The sequence below is a fragment of the Perissodus microlepis genome, chromosome 12 (assembly GCF_051167445.1).
Source record: "Perissodus microlepis isolate ML-2025 ecotype Zambia chromosome 12, ASM5116744v1, whole genome shotgun sequence".
Taxonomy (NCBI): domain Eukaryota; kingdom Metazoa; phylum Chordata; class Actinopteri; order Cichliformes; family Cichlidae; genus Perissodus; species Perissodus microlepis.
Window position 1 is genome coordinate 25,781,484 of NC_140472.1, and position 19,021 is coordinate 25,800,504.

The 19,021-nt window shown below is 39.2% G+C and overlaps 1 protein-coding gene across 5 annotated transcripts in view; it reads left to right on the top strand.

The window, feature by feature from the left end:
• Positions 1–19,021, top strand: part of gpat2 (glycerol-3-phosphate acyltransferase 2, mitochondrial) — a 180,133-nt gene that overhangs the window by 141,168 nt on the left and 19,944 nt on the right. For 4 of the 5 annotated variants that reach the window (XM_084945547.1, XM_084945549.1, XM_084945550.1 and 1 more), the window contains 12 exons: positions 511–621; positions 855–925; positions 1,020–1,130; positions 1,564–1,686; positions 4,913–5,012; positions 8,031–8,164; positions 8,347–8,446; positions 11,167–11,352; positions 12,635–12,733; positions 13,439–13,521; positions 18,666–18,796; positions 18,907–18,977. In XM_084945547.1, coding sequence (XP_084801673.1) covers positions 511–621; positions 855–925; positions 1,020–1,130; positions 1,564–1,686; positions 4,913–5,012; positions 8,031–8,164; positions 8,347–8,446; positions 11,167–11,352; positions 12,635–12,733; positions 13,439–13,521; positions 18,666–18,796; positions 18,907–18,977 — 1,320 coding nt within the window. The remainder of the gene's footprint in view (positions 1–510; positions 622–854; positions 926–1,019; positions 1,131–1,563; positions 1,687–4,912; positions 5,013–8,030; positions 8,165–8,346; positions 8,447–11,166; positions 11,353–12,634; positions 12,734–13,438; positions 13,522–18,665; positions 18,797–18,906; positions 18,978–19,021) is intronic. The other variant, XM_084945551.1, reaches the window with a different exon arrangement.

The following is a 19,021-nucleotide window of genomic DNA, read 5'->3' on the forward strand; positions in this document are numbered from 1 at the left end:
TTCCAAAGCCAGGCGATCACTCTGAATCCTGATCAACACAACACATCGAGCATGATAATCAGTCGGTTGGCGTGTTTTATTGTACTGTACTGCAAATATTTGAACACCTGACCAGCAGTCAGCTTGCTCGGGGAGGCCTGAAGTGTGGTTGATTAGTATACAGTACACAGCCTGGCTTGTTGAGCGCATGAGCTGTTTGTTTGATTTGCACAGGGAGTGTCTGATACAGGGGCTCACATGGGAACTGTATTAATATTTACTGCACTGCTAGTAATGACGTGCCGATATGAATTCAGAGTTAAACCAATCAAAGAGACAGAAAAAATTTCACAAGCTCAAAAGACATCAGGGCAACACAAATTAAAGTCAAATAAGATAAGAAACATTAGTTTTAGCTTTATGTACGTAATAATATGGCAGTTGAGTGTTATTTCAAAAAGTGGATGTGGTTGTGGTTTTCCTGCATGTGACATCCTGTTTGTGTTGTGTCTTTTTTGTGTTTCTTCCCAGCTGTCATGTGGATTAAAGATCAGGAAAATGATGAAAACTGTGCCTCCTTGTTTGGGGAAGTTCAGGCCAGTTGTGGGCCAGTGCTGCCACCAGTGCACCCCAGACAGTCTGGTGAGTGTGCAGAGTAATTATGGATCTCTTTCACTGAGTGAAAAATGCTGACTTTATATGGCACGCAAAGGTTGTGAGTATAAAGATCCTCTTGTAGCTATCCCCATTCACATAGTATCCTTCAGCTATAGCCTTTTTTTATACAGTAAATTGGATTGTGCCCCACACAGCCCATTCGTGGTTGATGTTGACATTCAGGTCATCTATCTTTATCTGTTTTTGTCATTGCTTAGAGCAAGAAGCTTGGACAAAACTATTCCCTTGGTTTCCACAACCTGCTGAGTGTCAATGAGACACAAACCAGGTAGTATGAGAATCCACCGCATTCGGGCAAAGCCACACAAATTTATTTGGTCCCAGCGCTCTCACTCATGCTCATTTCTTTGAATTGTATGCAGGTATCGAGGCTGGCTGGTTCGGAGGGTGTGCTGCGCCCTGTTTGTGAGTGGGTGCAAGGTTTACGGCAGTCCTGTTAGCGGCAGGGTCGAGCGAGTCTGTCAGAGTAACAGGTACCTGAGGAGAAAGAGAGGGCGGATGGCAGGAGTAGAGATGCTGGAGGACAGTAAATAAATGATAGGCAGAGATACAGAAAATGAAACGGGTTCCTGCAGTTCTGCAGAGAGAGAATGAGAAAGGACTAGTGGAGATAAGACAAAGACATGCAAAAAACAGAAAAGTAAGGCTATCTCAGAGTCTGTAAAGAGTGAACGAAGAAAGATGGGATAACTTGAGGAGAGGTTTCACACTTCTATCTCTGTCACTGTTCCTCAGTTTGAAGTTGTTGTTGTCCCTCCTCCTGTGTAATTGAGTTTAACCTTTATGTAACCTCCACACTCAGGGATGATGTTGTTGTCTTACTGGAAGGCTAGTGTTTGTCTAAGTGTAGCACAAATGAAGCTTTGTTCCGTATTAACCCTGCTGTCCTGTGACCATGTGTTTCAGGGTGAAGAAGGTGCTCACAGCAGAGCACAAAGCACCTGAGGGGGGAGACGGCCACGGGCAGCTAGATTGTCTCTCACCATTCCTCCCCCTCATTAACACCTGCATCTCCTCTGGCGTCTTAAGGTTTGTTTATGTGTGCATGAGTCGATTGGGGGGAAAAAAAGCTAGGTTCAAAGATGGTTGTTTGTGTGTATTTACTAATACATCACATTTGCATATTGATTCAGAGCTGTGCTGTGAGACCTTTCATTTAGAAATAACGAGTGAGATGTATCATATCGGTGTGCCTGAAGCAAAAATAGAGTTGCAGTCTGCAGCGATTTCTTTTAATGATTTTTTTTAATCTTTTGATGCAGAAAAGATGAGCCTTTTGATGATATAACGATTCTAAAAGATTTTCACATCTTAATTTATGAGAAATTCCTACTTTATTCTCATTCATTTGCTGCTACTCCATAATGGCTAAGGAGTTAATTTTATGTATTTTCAACATTAAAGCAACATTGCTTTTCTAAAATGTAATTTAGGTCTATACGACTGCTTATCCATATGCATTGTTGTGATGCGAGTTGCTCAGTTTTAGAGATATTGCCTTTTCTTGAATATAACAGAACTAGGTGGCATCTTTTTTGTGATGCTTAAAGTGCCAAAAAATACATTTTTAAAAAACTCAGCAGTGACGGCTGTTTTTTCAAATGTCATGGCCAGGTTAGAAAAAATAAAATGCAAAATTGTGCAGTTTCATGGAAAAAATTTTTCTTTTGTCCTCTCTCCATCTGCCAACTAATAGATGCGTGCGGCGTCTTTTAGTTGGAGGACACGATCGTTACTGACTTTTTTTCACAAGCCTCTCATCATGGGTAGATGCTCATTTTCTTCTGCGCAGTGATACAGTAAACGGGCGTAATTTGGTATAAAGAAAATAGTTCCTGCATGAAACTTTCTCTAGATATTGATGCTGAGTTTTCAAATGTTTCCCCAAGTAACAAAATAGATTAATTGAGATTTATTCCCATTGTAATCAAGAGAAGCAGTATAAGAGAGAGACTGCATTTCAACAAATCCTGAATGGAAATCTAGGATTTGTTGGGCTTTGGAGAATTCTGTAATGGAAAAAATTATGTTTTTTTGTTCCTGCCCTCGAAGAGCCAGTCAAGAGCCGGGCAGGAAACTGAGTTATTGCTGTTTCTGAATTTCTGCCCACACACAGTAAAAATAAACCACAGTTTTAACTTTGGTTGTGCTATATACGTACTTGTTTTTGACCCATTCTGTGGTCAATAACCTTCTCTTTTGCAGTAAATGTATAAGATCTGGATTTTTTTTTTCTTTTAACTTTTTTAAAAATGACATTATCGTGAAAGTTAAACCTGCTTGAAGACCAGTTGGTATCATCCAGATAAGCTGCGGGCAACTGCAGTGACCAAAACGATCATACGTTGAAACCAAGCACACCATTGTTTTTCTTGTGACATTACCAATAAGTTTGATGTGTCACATGGCCCTCTTCCTATTGGAAAAACAAAAGTTGTATCCAAGATGGTCGACTTCTAAATGGCCACCATGGTCACCGCCCATCTTGAGGAGTTAGCCCCCTCACATATACTAATGTGCCACAAACAGGACTTTAATATCACCAACCATTCCCATTTTATTACGGTGTATCCATATAAATGGCCCACCCTATATTACTAAGATGACTGGCGAGTGACAAGACTTGCCTGTAGAAGGACTTTGATGGAAGGCAGACATGTCCACAGCTAATATCTCCAAAACTGGGCATTCCAAAATAAAATGACTAAAAAAAAGAGCCATCTAAAAAATATCAGGTCAACTGTCCCTTTAAAGCCTCGACAACACCAAAGGCACCCATCAACTGATCCTGCCAACAAGTATCATTTGTGCACTCAAGGTCTTTAAAGCTTTTTCTCATTTTCATTGAGGGTCTATTCTGTCCAAAAACTATTAAAAACACATTAATGAGCCATTTGCTGAATGTTTTTTAATGACAATGAACATTAACAATGTTGTATCAATTGAACTTAGACCGTCCTTGTGCTTTGTAGGTTTACTGTGGATCAGTGTTGAAGAATAGTCCCCAACAAGCATGGAGAAATTAATTAAAAAGCCTCTTTTAAAGTGACATGGCCATTCATGAGTCACTTTTACATCTTTCATTACATAGATGGACTGAATAAGTGAAAAATGTTAAGAGCTTAACTAACACATTGTTGCCTTTAGTGTTTTTGCAGTATTAGTTGGCGATACCCAAAAACGCACAGCTGTGGTTGCTATGACGAACAGGCCAATCACAGGGGGGGGGGGAAACATAGCTCTTATGAATATTAATTAGCAACAAAATAGCCCAAGATAATTGCCAGATTCATTAAAAAAATGTCATTTCAGTAATTATGTTTATTTATGTTTTTTTTTTTAAACCAGCAGAAAAAGCAGAATTTGACGCTCAGGGTTTCGGATTTCTGTCTTACAAGAATGTTCTACATTTTTGTACACAGGATTGTTTTAAGAATTTTTACTGGAAAAAATTGGAGTAGTTAGCTGTCAGTGGAGATATGTAGATATCACAAATTCCTACTTCTTTTTGATCACTCAGGGGAAGAACAATAGGCTTTCCAAACCCTAAATTGTGTTGAAGAGACAAACAGAAATGCTTATGTGCTACTGTAAGACAGCTCAAAGCTTCTTGTGTGACTGCTTACAGATGAATGCCTTTCTAGCTGTCAATCATCATGCTCTTCAAGATGACTGACAGCTGTTTGAGACACAAACTTGTCCACGGCCAGTGGACGGCATGTTTTTGATCTCTGCACTAAGTAGTATTTAAATTGAAATTGGATGTTATGACTCTATCATCTCTTGGGACCATGTTTCTGTAGCCTCAGATAGTGTCAGAATTTCTTCAAATGTCTAGTGAAATGAAGTGGAAACTTTATTTTTTTTCTGAAGAAACTTTTTGACTGTCTTGAAGTTTAAGAAATCTCTTCGAAATTCAATTTCTCCTCGCCTCTTCAGTCTCCCTCATTTATAGACTTTGTCTCTATCTACATCTGTCATCCTCTCACACTAGCTGCTTTATTGCTTACTGATTCACTTCTTTCCTATGTCATCATTTTTTTATCTCCATCCTTTTCCCCCACTTTCTCTTGACATCACATTTAACACTGTCCTTTCCTCCCGTTTTGTGCTAAACTGTTTCCTAAATTATATTATTGGTGAATATTTCTCTTAGCTTCATTTGTCTATTACGGCCTCGCATGCATCTCTTGTCATTAACTTTTTCATCTCTTCTTTCTATACATCCCTCCACCCACTATCCTCTTTTGACTAGATTCGTGTGCTGGGCGATGCTGAAGATGTTTGCTTCTGTGTTCGGCAGCATTCAAGTTAACCTCAACCATCTGTCGGCTTTACACAGAGCCTCACAAGAGGTACAAATGTCTATAAATGCACACACACCTTTGTAGATTAAATATCTGCTATGCTGAAGGGTGTCTCTTGCTGCAAAAAATGGAAAGTACACTGTGTGTTTGCACAGTGTTGATACTGGGAGGTTTTGGCTTCACATTAGGCTGTGCTCTGACATCTATTGAGATGGTAAACAAGCTGCCGCCCCATTTGTAAACACATCTACTCCAAAAGATTTCAAGGTAAACAGAAATGTGAGAATATATTCGGTAAGGTGAAGTAAACAGATCTAATTGTCTGGAGTCTTTTGAAAGTTGAGGTTTCTCTTGCTTGCCTTTTTATGTGTAATTATTTTCTTTTTCTCCTAACAAACTGCACACGTTAATTACATGGTTGACTAAATAAACAGAAGTAAATAACTCTGAATCAGGCTTAAAATGAGCATGAATGATTAGAGTGAGCGAGGTCTTCAGCTTTGTTATCGCTGAAACGTTGTGTGTTACTAAAGTTGTTTTCACAGATAAACTCTGGAAAACGTCAGTACATTCAGGATGTTGTGTGAAGTTGTGCTTTCTCACATGTTGCACGCGGCAGCGCATGTGAAAACAGCTTCAGCTAACAGAAAACCTCAAATGTTATTCTTATGATTTCTAATGGTTTTCAAATACTCTGCTGTGAAAAATTAAGTAAATGTGACTTTTAAAAGTAAAAGTCGCACATCCAGTCCTGATGAATAAAATACTCAAGTTGGAAAGTGTTTCTGAAATACAATAAGTAATTCACTGTGACATAACGGCAGTCAGTGGAAAACAAAAATCTTCAATCCAGTGAGGACGGATTCAACAAAGATCAAAGTTCACAATTTAAATCACACGCTGATGTGACTTGCATCTTCAGATGGCTCAGTTATTTTTTTGACACCCATGTGTCTGTATGCACATTAGGGTGGGTGTAGCTCAGGAGTAAGGTTGGTGGTTTGATCCCTGGCTGCTCCAGCCTGCATGCCAAATATTCTTGGGCAAGATACTAACACCAAGTTCCTCTCTGATGCGTCCATCAACGTATGAATGTGTGTGAATGTTAGATAGGAAGCACTTAATCATAGAAAAAGAAGTGCCTGTGTCAATAGGTCTTAATGGGTGAATGAGGTGTGTTGTATAAAGTGCTTTGAGTGCTCCGGGAGAGCAGAAAAGTGCTATATAAGAATCAGTCCATTTACATCCAACAATATCTGGACTCCTCCTGATAAGACAGCAGATGTTGTTCTGGGGATTTCTTCCCAGATTTGGATCTGAATAGCCTATGGTGCTATTTCTGTGCCAGAGCTTCTCAACTGGATTCAGGTATGAAGAGCCTGAGAACCACTCAGTAGTATGAGTGCTTTTGTCATTCAAGCACTAACTACACCATTTGTCCAAGGGCATTGTGTTGCAGCAGGAGGAGCTGCACGAGCATGAGGTCTGGAAGTGGCTCTGAGATTTTCATAATTTCATCTTGGTACCATTGGCTGACACCTGGAGGTTTGTGTGACCCTCCAAAGATAATACCATCCCAGACCATCACTGACCCATTGCCAAACCAGTCTTGCTGAATGATATATTGCAGGCAACTTAACATTGTCTTTAGACTCTTTCACATCTGGTGTTTTTTGGTAGATGCCAACTGAGCTTCACAATGGAATGTGAGCACAGGTCCTGCTGAATGATGTCAGGCCCTCATGCCGCCCTTGTGCAGTCTGTTTCTGACAGTTTGGTCAGAAACATGCTCATAAGTAACCCACTGGAGATGATTTTTTCAGGGCTGCAGTGATATTTTTCTTGTACCTGTGTCCTGGTATCTCCTTCACACTCTACAGACTGATGTTAGGAGACACAGTAAACCACATTGGATGTGCCATTACTGAGGAGCTCAACTACCTGTGACACCTAATTGGTTTGCAGGTAGAAGTAGTGACAAGGAGACCAGTGAAAAGCGAAACTAGAGAAAAATTAGACAGCAGCAATAAGACGAGGCCCCCCTCCCTTTCTGAGGGTTGCCTTGTCATTGCCTCTCCAGTGAAGGTGAAATGGATTCAGATTTGTGTTTATGACGTTGTATTAAACAGTGATGATCAAGTGTTTCTTTAATATTTTTGAGCAGTGTAATTGTCAGGATATATCGAGGGTTATTTCTGCAGGGATTGCGTACAAAATCAATTTAAATCTTGTTTAGTCCCATTGTCTAAATCTTTACCAATTTATTCATCCATAAATTGTTCCATGGCAAACCTGAAAATCTTTCATTTTCTTTATTGAGGCAAGTTGGGTTACAGCGTGACCTCACTGAACTGTTTGAATCACTGCATACTGGCTGTAGTTACAACCAAATTCATATAAAATAATTTCAGGTGTAACCCAGTTATTGTGTCTTTTACTATATTAAAAAAAGAATAAATATATCTGTTATCATGAGTTTATGAAAAGTACCAATGCTCAGGCTGTTTATGTGTTTTAATTCTTTTATTGCAAAGCGCTTTTTGCTGTAGCGACAATATCGCATGCACAGAAGTGCCATCGTGTTTTATCTCTCTGCTTTGACTTCACTTGATATATAATTGAGTTTGCGATAGTAGCTCTTCATTTCCATGTCCATAATGGAAAAAATCACTAATGCTACTCGAAAGATAAGGGACCACAAAGCAAATAATAGAGCTGTTGTTGACACTGGGAAAACAAAGTTGCGCTGTCAACTTCTACAATCAATCCAGCCATTCAGGCATACTCACCACCTATACTTGAACTGTGGCTGCATCTTTAAATACTTGAATGTTGACCTCACACATTTTTCACTGTGTCTTTGCTAGTTTTAAAACATAAAATAAATTTTTCTTCATTGCTTCCTGTTTCCTTTGTGTGGCTTGATCAAAAGCTGATTTAATCTAAGGTCACGGATTCGCTCCTTAATCTGTGCGTCACCTCTGCACAATCCGTGTTTGTTTGATGTAATGAATTACAATGTGAGGAATTTTGTTTATCAGAAGCTGCTTCTGTTCTCTAATTCAGGGATCTCTCCTGGTTTATGTGTACGTGCGTCAGAGCGCCGTGGACTGCGCACTCATCCCTCTCGTGCTGTTCTATCACAGCCTCAGAGTCCCGTACACTGTTTGTCCTCTCCAAATTAAGAACGCCTCCCTAAGGTACATTCATACACACAAACACACACACAAACTAAATAAGGTGCTGTGTTTATTCATTCACGCTACTATTTTTGAGCTGGGCAGTTTTATTTCAAACAGTGAAAATGTGCATGAATGACTTTATGCACATTTTCTTTGATTAACTAGTGTTTGAGTTATGCTATGCTTTGTTTATCCTGCAGATCAATCCTCCAGAAAGTAGGTGTAGTCCTCCTGCCACCCTCTGCACCTACTGAGGAGGATGCTGAGATGGACACGTTGTACCAGTCTGTCATGACTGCTGTAAGTTAGACATAAGAAGGGTTAGTATATAAGAGTTCCTAGGTCTGGTGATTTTCATACTTTATTTTTAAGGAAAAGAAATTGGTCCTTATATCAGACATCAAACTTCCGCTTGACTGCTTTAACAAGCAATTGCAGTGGTTCTGAGAGGCTTTATTTAAGTTAAATGGAAACATCAGGACATTAACAGGCACAAGCTGTGCCACACATGAGCTGGCATAGTGTTAAAATAAACAGATGCAAACCTCATTCTAGCACATAAAAAAGGGAGATACTGACATTTGTGTTCCCTAAATGTCATAGCAGACCATGAAATAGCTGCTGAGATTTTTAATTTTCTACCCATTTTTTTTTTTTTTTGACTTGGCCAAATATTGCCTGTTTGTAGTTTAACCCAGTGTAATTAAAGGGGACCTATTTTGCTCTTTTCCAGCTCCATATGTTTTATTCTTAGACTCAACTGGAGAAGATCTGTATGATTTACAGCTGAGTCTTATTTATCTTACGATGGGTATTGATACATCTCCTCTGGTGATTGAAACAAGTTGTCCACCCTTCACCCTTTAAATCAGCTCTCTTCTGTGTCGCTATATTAAGAATTTTCCCTCTCTTTGATGTCATACAGATCCGAGAGTGGTATGAACTGTCTGAACCTGAGCATTTAGAGCACTCTAAAGTCTGAGTCACTGATCACATTATTTGAAACTTTGTTCATGTTTGATACGAGAATCCATCAGTGTAACAGCATATTCACTTAGTGGCAACTTGAAAGGATCAGATGTTGGGTACCCTGTGGTCATAAAGGGATTGACATGGTCAGCAAGAATACTCAGTTAGGCTGTGGCATTTACACAATGACAAATTGGTCCTAAAGGACACAAAGTTTGTTAACAATATCTCCCACGTCATTACACCATCACCATCATCCTGAACTGTTGATAGCAGGGAGGATGGATCCATTCCTTTGTGCTCTTTACACCAAATTCTGACCCAACCGCAGCAGAAATCAGAACTCATCAGATCAGGCAGTGTTTTTCCAATCTTCTATTGCCCAATTTTGGCTGAGAATTATTCCTGTTCTTAGCTGACAGAATTCTTCTGTAGCACATCTGCTTGGAGCTTTGACGTGTTGTGCTTTCAGTAATCTTCCATTGTATTATAATGTATCATGTAGACATGGCCAAGATCATCTTGGCCATATCTACATGCCTAAATGCATTGATTTGCTAGCATGCGACTGGTTGATATAGATAATTGCATTAAAAAGCAGTTGAACAGTTATACCTAATAAAGTGACCAGTCAGTGTGAATTTAAACAGATTCTGTTTAGGTGACTTCTGCAGCACACCAGCATCAGGACAGTTTACCACTTGGGTCACAATATGCAAATGTCCAATTTTATGGGCAACTACTAATTGAGGTTAGAGGCACAAATTTTTCTGTGCCACAAGTCATAAAAAAGTTCTCCTGGTACAAATTCCTCATTAGCGCTGTATGTGAAAGTTAAAATGACACACTGAGCCCTGAATTCGAAATCATGTTGCTAATGCATTTTGATGAAAAATAAATCCTAGACAGCAGGTAATTATATAAAATTAGAAGGTAAACAAAAATTCCCATCTTTGTAATTTTGCTGCTTAGTGTATGTGCATTCATTTCAATTCATACTCACAGACACGCAGGGATTTTTCATTGCACTACATGGAGGATTGTTATCACAGTCAGCTCCCCAATCAGAATGCAGCCTGCCACCCTACCCATCTCATCCTACTTTCCATTCATTCTCAGAATTACAAAGTAGCTTCAGTCTTTGCTAAAGATATTGCAGCTCTGGAAGTTGGCTAGAGTGACAAAGCCATAAGAACGAGGGTGGGGAAATATGAAGAGCATTGGTAGTTTAAATCAGGAGCTTGACAGGTCGGTTATCTGGGAGATATTTGTGGTGTGTATTGTTTTCTCCCACATCTTGCATATTTTATTGTTTCCTCAAGTGCCTGTCTAAGTGCCTCAGTTATTTTATTTTTTTACCAGTTATCATCAGCATCTATTTATTCTTAATATCTGTTTATATCTAAGGAGCCAGCCGCTTTGTGATCTGTATCAGTTTACCTAAAGCCACATTTCATTTAAAGGCGCTACTGTCTTTACTAAGATCAATATTGTGTTATACAGTTCAATAAAACAGCTCAGTCTGACGTCGGTATACAGAGACTATAGCTAAAGTGAAACATAAACAGCCTGTTTATGAATTGATGCTGTGAGATGTTTTATTACTTTGTTTGTTTTCAGTTGCGCTTCAAGTGAGAAAGCATATTTGTTTTGCGTGAGAAGGCAGGCTTGTTTATTGCTTGTATTTCAGTGTTAATAGACCTTTATTGTTTATTGAGTGTAGGCCTGTTTAGCTGCTGTTCAATGGTAATTGAATTTCTGTTGTCTGTAAGGGGGAAACAGGATTTGGGGTGAGGGAAGTATCTCTGAATGTCATTAAGTGTCCCCCACAGTCCCGCTTTATCTCTGCTCTTTATCCTGCCTGCTTCCTGCATTTTGACTTGACTTTCCTCCACATTCTGCCTCTGGACTTTTTTTAATTTTTCCTCCATCTTCTGGTTTGCATTATTGCTTATGTGTCTTTTCAAAATGCATTGTAGGCGTTTATGTTAATTGTCCTCTGACTCCCAGGACTTTTCACACCTCTGTCTTTGCCGTCTTTCTCTCCTCAGCTGGTACGTGAGCTGCTACATGAGGGCCAGGCAATAAGTATTGGTGTGTCAGAGAGGTCTGGCCTGGGTGGCCAGTGGCTGGCTCACATCAGGCAGCTCATCAAAGAGGGATCTGTCCCCGACATCAGTCTGGTCCCCGTGGGCATCTCGTACGATTGTGTACCCAAGACCTACATTCAGGTGGATGTGTGTAAACAAACACTTGCAAGCGCACGCACACACTTAATAGGATCCATCTGTAACTGTTCTGTCCTCAGGAACAAGTGAACAGGTTTGCTTTAGTGCTGTGTTTTCAAACTGCAAAAAGGAGAAAGAACATGAGGCAGAAATACTGCATATGGTGAAAGGAACAGGTGCTTGCCAGTGTTATAAAAACAACAGGAAATTAGTTATTGCAGTCTGTGCCATTCATTTGGCTCTCTTATCAACACGACCAACAGTTGGAGCGACAGCAGTTACTTTGACATACAGCTCATGGAGGCAATCAACATGCAAACACTTTTTAAGATACAACTGAGTGAATGTGAACACAAAGACCTTTCACACACAGATACAGTGTCACTACATCAGAGGAAAAATAATGCTTTAATAGTGTGATGACTGTATGAATTTACCTAAAATTCACTTTATTTTGTACAGTGTTAACTTGGTTCAGTTATTACATCCAAGCATAGCTGTATGTATGTTTACTTTGAAAACAGGAACTGCTAATAGATAATAAGCAGACACGGGCAAGTTCACTCAAATGTAAGCAAATACAGCCTAAAACGTTCTGTTCAAGAACCCACAAAATAGCTGTAGTTAGAAAAATAGGAAAAGAGAATTGTCTACTCAAACAGAAGAAAGACAAAGAATATTGAGTCCATTAAAAATAAGATTTTGTAGTTACAGTCCTGTGATCAGGATATCTGTGTTGTGTGTTGACGGCACAAGTTTCTCAGATTTTTGTCTAAAGAGGTGCTCACAGAATGAAACTTGTGGTCTCGAGAAAAAGCCCAAAGTTGTCAGTGATGACTCTCCAACTTGGAGAGCTTTCACAACTTTGCTCTCTAATTTCTCACTGGGCAGCTTTGGTCGATGAGTTGAGGTTTGCATTTTATTTTTTTCAAGGCAGCTGTGATGATTATTAGTCTCCATTAATAACGCCCTTTGTTATCTGCACTTTGAGATGATACCGGAGAGTGGGTGTTGCTTTTGGTTAATTGCAATAATAAGGTCCTTGCCCCATCATTTCTGCTCTGTCATTCACACACTGTACACACACAGTGCTGTACACACAGTTCCTGTACTCCTAAGCACACTATGAGGGCGGCTGTTTATCTTAGTACTCGTTATAGATCCTGCTCATTAGTGGTATTGCTGTTCACATGTCCTCCTAAATGTAAATATGTCAAGATATATCTGTGTGTGTGTGTGTGTGTGTGTGTGTGTGTGTGTGTGTGTGTGTGTATTTTACATATCTTCATAGGTTGGGTTGAAATCTATCTTCCAGTGGTTGTGGTGCCTTTTCTGTTGGAGGCCAGAAGGAAGTGTGAGGATTCACCTCGCCCAGCCCTTTTCTGTCAAGGTACGCAGCAGGAAGCCCATGTCATTAAAAACCCCATTCAGCCGTACTGGTGTTTACTTTGAGCATGAGTTCTGAGCGTTTTAACAGTGGTTAAACAAACAGTCATGTTGTCCTAGTGGAAAAAAAGAAAGGCAGACGTGTTTTTGTCGAAAAGAGCTGAGACTATTGCCTCGTGACGCTTTGTGGGATCATTTATTTATGCACTCTTGTGCCAGTAAACGGAAAGCTTTGTCATAAATCACACTTTTCACATTGTAATAATTAAATTAGCTTCACAAATTAGTTTTTAAAATTATTTCATTTTAAATTAGTCTCACTTAAAATTTCCTTTGAGCTGTAAAATCTCATTTATAGCATATTATATTAAGTAAATAATAAATCAATTTCTACATTTATGCCCTCTGTTTTCTGCACGTTGAGACTAGAGAGAGTGAGTGTAATTCAGCTCACCACAAGGAAGATAATAAGTTAAATGCCTCTTTGGTTGGCATTATAGCTTTTCAGTAGGAAAGTTGCAGGATACACTGTATCACTATATATTAGTTTTAGCTAGATATACCTAATAGACTGGAAATGGAATTACTAATGGAGACTTTGTGCAGTTTTATGAACCCAGTTAATAAGAGCATTAGTTTTAAGTAATTTAAAGCTCTTTGCATGTGCATGCGTGTGTAAACGATCCTGTGTGCGTGTGTTTGTGTGTAGGAGATGTGCGAATCAGGCAGGTGCAGAGTAGATGAATGGCTCCCTCTGCAGGACCTGTTGCTTCCTGTTATCCTCAACAACCGGTAATCAAAGCTTCTGCATACATGCCTGTATGCGTGAGTGAACATTAATACTGCATATGAACAAACCACAGTGGAACTGCATTGTGTTTTATCTGCATCTGTGAAATTGAAAAGTTGTTTTCTCCTAAACTTTTAAGAACTTTTCTCTAAACCTTAAATCTGGCACGGATATGATGCAACCACTGATGAGAGTTTTCATCCTCTTAGCCTCGGTCCAATTACCATCAACATTACACAGTCTGCCAGTGAAAAAAAGATAACGGAAAGAAAATAACATCCCCGCTCAATCTCTGCTTGGCTTCTGACGAGCAGAGTGGCTTCTCCCATCATACATTTAATTCTTCTGAGAGGGATGGAGGAAGAAACAGCCAGAGTCAAAGAGATGGCAAGCGATAGAAAAAGAGAGGAGTAGAGATGGGTAGTTAGATTGGGTTGTCATCTGCATGTGAGCAACTTCAACTCTCTGCGCCTACATCATAAACATGCTTGGGTGCTGCTCAGTGTCTCTGCTGCACTCTGTTTTTCCCTAGCTGCTGAGGTTTCAGCTTTAGAGCATTTGCATATCATTTAACCATTACATATATTTAATTCAGAATGCTACAAACACACTGTATCAGATACTGAAGCTTAGACATTTTAGTGTTTTTTCCCTTTTGTATTTGCATGTTTTGATTTGAATGCAACCACATTTGGGAAGGAGCATTGGCTCACCTTTTAACTACAATATGTAAGAGCTGAAGAGACAGACAACTCTAAAACAAACAAAATGTTTTCCTAATCTTGTGCAAGACAGGATATAAACTGCTCAGCAGTTTTGGTTTGACAGTGTACTTCATTTTTAATGGTTTGCAGTATATCATCAAGCATTAAGGGTGCCTTCACAGATATGACATATGTACTTGTATATAGGGATTCTATCATCAACAGATTCTGGGCAGCATGATAAACCTTTGGAGATTCTCTTTTTTTTTCTTCAGTTTTTCCATGTAGCTCATAATAAGGTTTAAAGATACAGTGTTTAAAATTTCATCACTAGATGTCAATGAATGAACTGAATTCTATTTTCTCACCCCTCTGAATTCAGGGGCGTAATCTTAGCTACAGTGGCTCGTAAAGAACAAACCACTTTGGCCGCAGTTCATCTGTAGTGAGTATAGGCTGTCAGTCTTCTGTTTATATCAGCCAGGTGTCCATGTATATGTACTCTGGAGGAGGCAGTAAAACTTCTGAAAGGAGCCCGAAACAAGTAAATGAGTCAGTGAAGCTCACTCCTGTCCAATGACAATGATAGTGAGGTGAGTTGGTCAGGATATCCTGAACTTTTCTGTTAGTAAACTGTGTTGTTTTTGCTGCTGTTAGTTGGTGTTAGCCTCTGTTAGTGGGTGCTAGCTGGCATTAGAAAAACTTTCATTGTAGTAGATCTAAAATTGTTGGCTTCAGACACTTAGTAAATAAACTTTCATATGAATGCCAAGCCTAACATTAGCTTGTTAGCTTCTAAAAAGCAGTTGTTGTTTTTTGGAAGCTTGGTGTAAGCTGTCTGGATACAGGTGAGATCGCATGTCCAGTCTACTGAAAATAGGTAATTGTGACTGTTTGCCTCATTGACTTCTCAGTGGATTTTAATTCTCATTATTTTGGGCACTACAGCCAACCAATGACAATAAAATGTAGAACTTTCTTTCTATATTTCACACATTACAGTAACCTGTGATTTATAATGGATGGTGAGATGGATAAGTGACTATATGACTGACACTGTTTACAAAAGTATACACACTTTTTAACTTTTCTTAGTTGAAATGAACAATTTCTGTCTAAAATGTTTCGATATCTTCTCTTAAAAATAATATAGAACCAGAATGCATCAATGCTACACCACTTTTAACACAGCATCAGATAAACAGCTGAAAAACATTATTGCTCATTATAGGCACAAATGTAGTGTGAAGTGATCCACTGAACTCTTACTGAACACTTTTAGAGTTAGCTTGAAATTGTGATGCATTTATTTATCTATTTTTTGGGTAAGTTAAATTATTATTATGTAATATAATTATGTAATAAAATTATTCAATATAATTAGATAAGGCTGTTGAAATTTTTTTTCAGCTGGAGCAAATAATATCAAGACTGATTCACATGATTTCTTACGCAACTCCCCGGACAATGAGTCCACTTCACTTCAACACATTCAAATCGCTGACGGCCAATACAGGATCTTTTCAGTTCAGAGACTATGTTATTATTCTTTAAAGTTATAATCATTTCAGTTTCATTCCTTGTTTAATGAGTGCTTTGTTTGCTGTGATAATTGCAGTTGTGGTTTAATACACCTCCAAAGACTCATTGAGCACAAATAGAAAGGAACAGCTAGTGCTGCTGTTTATGGCGTCTCTCAATATTTTTCCATTTACAACATTAAGTATATTAGTTATAAATTATAGTAATTAACATAGTTGTTTTTTGTGGAGTGGTTAGCACTGTCATTTCACAGCAAGAGGATCCTGGGTTTGAATTTAGCTGTGTTTACATGCAGACACATGTTCTCACTGTGTCTGCATGAGTTCTCTCTGGGTTCTCCGGTTTCCTCTCACAGTCCATGCACGTAAGGTCACCTGATATCTGTTGGGTCAGTACTTGCCGTGATGGTGAGAGTGTGTGATTATCTGTCTCCATGTTGGCCCTGTGATGGACTGGCGACCTGACCAGGGGCTACCCCCGACTCTGGAACAATGACAGCTGGGATAGACTCCAGGCCCCCTGGGATCCTGAATTGGATAAGCAATGAATAACGGATGGATGGATGGCTAGAAAAAAGGCCAGGAATGGTCATCATCTCATTTTGTATGCTAGATAAACTATCGCATACTAAGTGCAGAGCCTGCTTCACAATAAAAGCAACCCGTGTTTTAATGTGAGATGGCTCTTATATGGAATACAAAGAGCGAATTGTGAAAGGCTGCTGCAGAACAGCATGCAGCACTTTTGCCCGTCCCCAGTGACTCCATGTGGCTTTGACAAAAAAAAAACGACAGAGCCGATTTGTCCTCTCGAGAGCGGTGGTTTGCATGGGTGTACACGCGTAAATGTCTCATGTTTATTTAAAACATGTAACAGTTCGTGGGCAGATTTGTTTACTTTCACCACCAACCCTCCTGGCTTACCAGTGCATTTGATCTGCAGCTAGATTTGAGTCAAAATTAAACTGAAAGTGTTCAATTTGTTTTACTTTTACTATTTTATTTGTTAAGCCATTAGTCTGTTATATTTGTTTTATTTGCTGTCAATGCAGATTGCTTAAAATATGATTGATCTTTACAAACACAGGTTGGGTTTTGGTTTCAAAGCGTCTGAAAGCTTTATAGCTACTCTGTAGACCTAATCTAAGAGATTATTTTTTTCTTCACTTTACAATAGTTTCATTTTTTTAGCTATAAATTAAATAAATAATGTTTCCAGTTCTATAATGTAATACCTCTAAAAATGTTAAAGAAAAAGAAATGTTAAAGTACTAGATAATTATAAATACCCCACTGCAGTCACATGTGGTAAAAAATTATATACTTAGACCTTTAGTAATGTCTGTGAGCTCATTTATACTTACTAGTCAAAATAAGAAAAGTAAAGCTGTACTTTATTTTCCCCAAAGCTGAAAAGGCTTTGTTACAGCCAGTTAAAGTACCTTTGATGAGTAGGCATTATAAATTTCACTGGAGGTCTCACCATTTCTCCCATATAATATACAACTTAAATATTTTACCAAGAGGCTTTATAAGATCCTCTTGAGCTTCCATGTAGATAATGCTGACAAAGTAAAAGGCAGATTGGAATCTGACCTGGTTACTATAGAGCCGGAGGCCTGGAGTGGCCTCTATGGCCTGTGCAGTTCTCCAGTGTCCTGGTCTTTAACTCTGCTTGGGAGAGGCAATTCAAGATTTTACACGGGCTGTACATTATTCCTGAGGGAATCCAGCCTTGTCCAAGTATTATGCTAAATGTCAGTCTTCTGTAAGATCTTATTTTCATTGTTTGTGGAGCTGCCCCCCATGTCCAGTAGTATAAAGTAATTTTTAAGCATGCTCTACATCTCGCTGCAAGGACTTGCCTGCTGGGATATTGAGCTTGTGGATCAATAATAAAACTCCTAATCAGTCACTGCAAGTTGGGACAATTATGATTCCATTTGAAGCCTTAAAAGATAAGCCTTTCCTATTCTAGCAGTATAGGAAAGAGACCCATGTAACTACTTGGGTGTCTCTCTCGTCGGATGAGGTTGAGGCTTGCAGATCTGGCCTGGAAAAAGGATGTGATGCCATTGTTTAATATGAGACTACCCTGTCGTCCATGGATTCTCTGGACTCATTTTTACTGTTACTATTAGTACTAGTTTTATTACCCCTCAGCCACGCAAGACTAATTGTTTTAGACTTGTATTGTCATTACCCTGCTGGGTGGGTGGGCGAACACCGTGAATACCCAAGTTTGTGAATGTGAACTGAAGAACGAGGCGAAGTAGGATTTAGGTACATCTACTAGAAATCTTGGACAAGTTGAATTTCACTGACCTTGACTTTCTTAAAACTGACATTTTTGTCAGTTATCTCTGTTTTATCTCTCTTTTTGATGATGATGGTCTCAAACTGCTGGGTTAGGCTGTTATCAGAGATAAAACTACAGTTATTCTGATGAAATAAATATGTGAATTGGGATCCTTAGCATTAATTTCAGTGGTCAGCACGTACATCGGAAAAAGTGTTTCCAAAGTTTCTCTTCTTTTTCCATGCAGATTATACTTCTGCTACGATTGCACAAAGTTACAACAACATCCCTTTTAATTCAGTTAAAGATACAGTATGGAAAACTGAAGTACGATGTACCACCAAACTGTTGAAACTGGTGTGAACATCTACTGTGTCAGCACAACAAGCTGTTTTGCTCATCAGTTTTCCCATTTCAGTTGTTATTTGTCTCTTTGCCATCGGGGACAAGAGACCAGCTCTCTTTACATAGAACACTTTGAGCGCCATATCCTTCTGTCTCTCTTTCTATGGCATCATCTCTTCTATATAAGATAAATAAATGAAAATCTAAATTTATGCTGGTATTCTTCTCTTTTCACTCCCCCTTTTTTTTCTTTGAAGCGCTGGCAGTGCATTCGGGCAGAGGAGAATGTCGTGGCTCCTGCCGTCTTCTTATTATGCATCTGAACTTGAACAGCCAAGTCGGTCGGAGAGAAACCTCAGCATTGCCATCATCCTCCACCTCATCTTCTGTAAGTACAGGATTATCTTCCTTGCTGAATAGTAAATGAGTCTATAATGGTATGCAAATTGTGCTGCATAATCTGTGTGTGTGTGTGTTTGTGTGTATGTGTGCGTCTAGCTGCAACTTCCTGCATGGCTGTGATGCCCACCAGTCTTATGTCCAGTCTTCTGCTGTACAAACACCGCAAGGTTCGTGTGTCAGCCCCTGTGTAGATGCAAACAAGTTTCCTCTT